Here is a 1608-nt window from a genome sequence, read left to right as displayed (position 1 = left end):
CTACAGAGCCTATCTCCATGAGATCTCTGTGCTCTTTCCCATCACTCACATACTCTGCACAACAAAGGCAGTACAGAGACAAAAACTCTGAGCTACCTCTGGAACAGAAAACCAGTGGCATTAGCATTGTTAAGGCTCATTAGCCATGCTGAAAGACAGTTCTGAGGTAGAGTGGTGACAGGCTTAACCTCACAGCTTGGCTTGGTTTGGTTCCAGATACTCTCTCTGCATCCTCATCGACTGCATGAGCCCAAGCAAGCCTTAAAATAATCCCATTCTGTGCTGGAAGGTGCTAATTATTTAAAGCGAATCAGATTAGTTCCTATGTCTGTTTTTCCCACCCAGACTCATACCCTGTGCTGCAGAACCTCAGCTAGTCTGGCTCCACCAGCACCCTGTTCACCAGGGCATCTCCTCTTACCTTCTGCAGTGGGTGACACAGAGCCTGCAGCACTGGCTTGGGCTTGTTGAGAGTTTTGGCATGGAGCTGCGGGGCCAGGATATCCCCAGCAGTGCATCCACGGGAAGGGTGGAACACCGTGCCGCATTTTTCGGAGCCAGCGTCCTCGGGGAAGCCACTGTAAAGGGTAATGTTCATGTCACTCTCCTCACCCAGCCAGACTCTGAGATTTGGGACTTAAATTTGAGGGACATCCCACTCATTAGTTCCCCTCTGTAGGTTTTCGCTCACCTCAAACGGATTTAGCAGTGGGCTTTGAAACATCACCATGTTGTGCTCCTTGTGGATGCCTTTACCCTCGCAGGTGCTGCACAGGTCGTAGTCTGGACAGACAGTACACTTGAACCTGGCACCCACCACCGGTCCTTCACAGCCATCACAGATCACGTTGGGGTGCACCATGTCACGGGGAGGCTCCTGGCTGCACTGTGAGCGATGTTCCCGCCTGCACTCCTTCTTCTCTGTTAAGGAAAGGGAACTTTGCATCAAGAACAAGGTTACTATTTAAAGGCTGGAAATTAGGCAGTGGAGAAGGAAGCACAAACAGCCCCTCTCAGTGCAGTATTGACTTACTGGGTCAGTTTATTTTTACACTGCCTGCCAAACACATGCTGGAGGCACGTAAGAAAAATTAAACCAGGTGCAAAGGGGTTTCACAAAGATACCTGCTCCTCAAACTGGGCACGCCTAATCCTTAGCAGTCTCTTGGCGTGTTTATTTTAGATTAGTCGTGCACTACCCCAGTCTGGCTTCTCATCCCACCTGCCTAAGCACTGCAAGAACAAAATGTTTCTGGAGAGGCACTCAGGAAGAAAATGCCAGGAGGCATAATAGATGTGAAGGCGATAAGAGCTGCTGGCTGGTGTGACTCATTAGATCAGCTGTAGATAAAGTCTGCAGGTATCTACGTGAAAAAGAAGGGACCAGGGAGCATCCATCCACTGCAGAATAAGCTGGAATTATGACAAGAGGGGCTCGCGTTGGGCCAGCTGAGATAACAGGGTGATGAGGAAACTTGTGCCCCGCTGACCCCGCCTCAGCAGGGAGGATTCATATTCTGGCATGTTACCCTGCCCTCTATTCACCCTCCCTGCTGGAGGCTGTGGCTTACACCAGGCCCTTTAGGAGAGGGGCGAGGGCCCGGGCTC

General features: G+C 50.9%; 1 protein-coding gene across 1 annotated transcript in view; it reads right to left on the bottom strand.

Annotated features, from left to right (window-relative positions):
- The window catches only part of SQSTM1 (sequestosome 1), a 3275-nt gene extending 2352 nt beyond the window's left edge, over positions 1-923 (bottom strand). The window contains exons 1-2 of the mRNA XM_009869782.1: positions 692-923; positions 422-578 (exon numbers count right to left, since the gene is read on the bottom strand). Of these exons, the coding sequence (XP_009868084.1) occupies positions 422-578; positions 692-862 (328 nt within the window). The 5' untranslated portion in view covers positions 863-923. The remainder of the gene's footprint in view (positions 1-421; positions 579-691) is intronic.
- Between the last annotated feature and the right edge of the window lie 685 nt (positions 924-1608).

This window comes from Apaloderma vittatum, unplaced genomic scaffold (assembly GCF_000703405.1).
Source record: "Apaloderma vittatum isolate BGI_N311 unplaced genomic scaffold, ASM70340v1 scaffold33505, whole genome shotgun sequence".
In the NCBI taxonomy this organism is placed as follows: domain Eukaryota; kingdom Metazoa; phylum Chordata; class Aves; order Trogoniformes; family Trogonidae; genus Apaloderma; species Apaloderma vittatum.
Note: the sequence above shows the minus strand (reverse complement) of the source record. Positions and strands in the feature narration are given on the sequence as shown.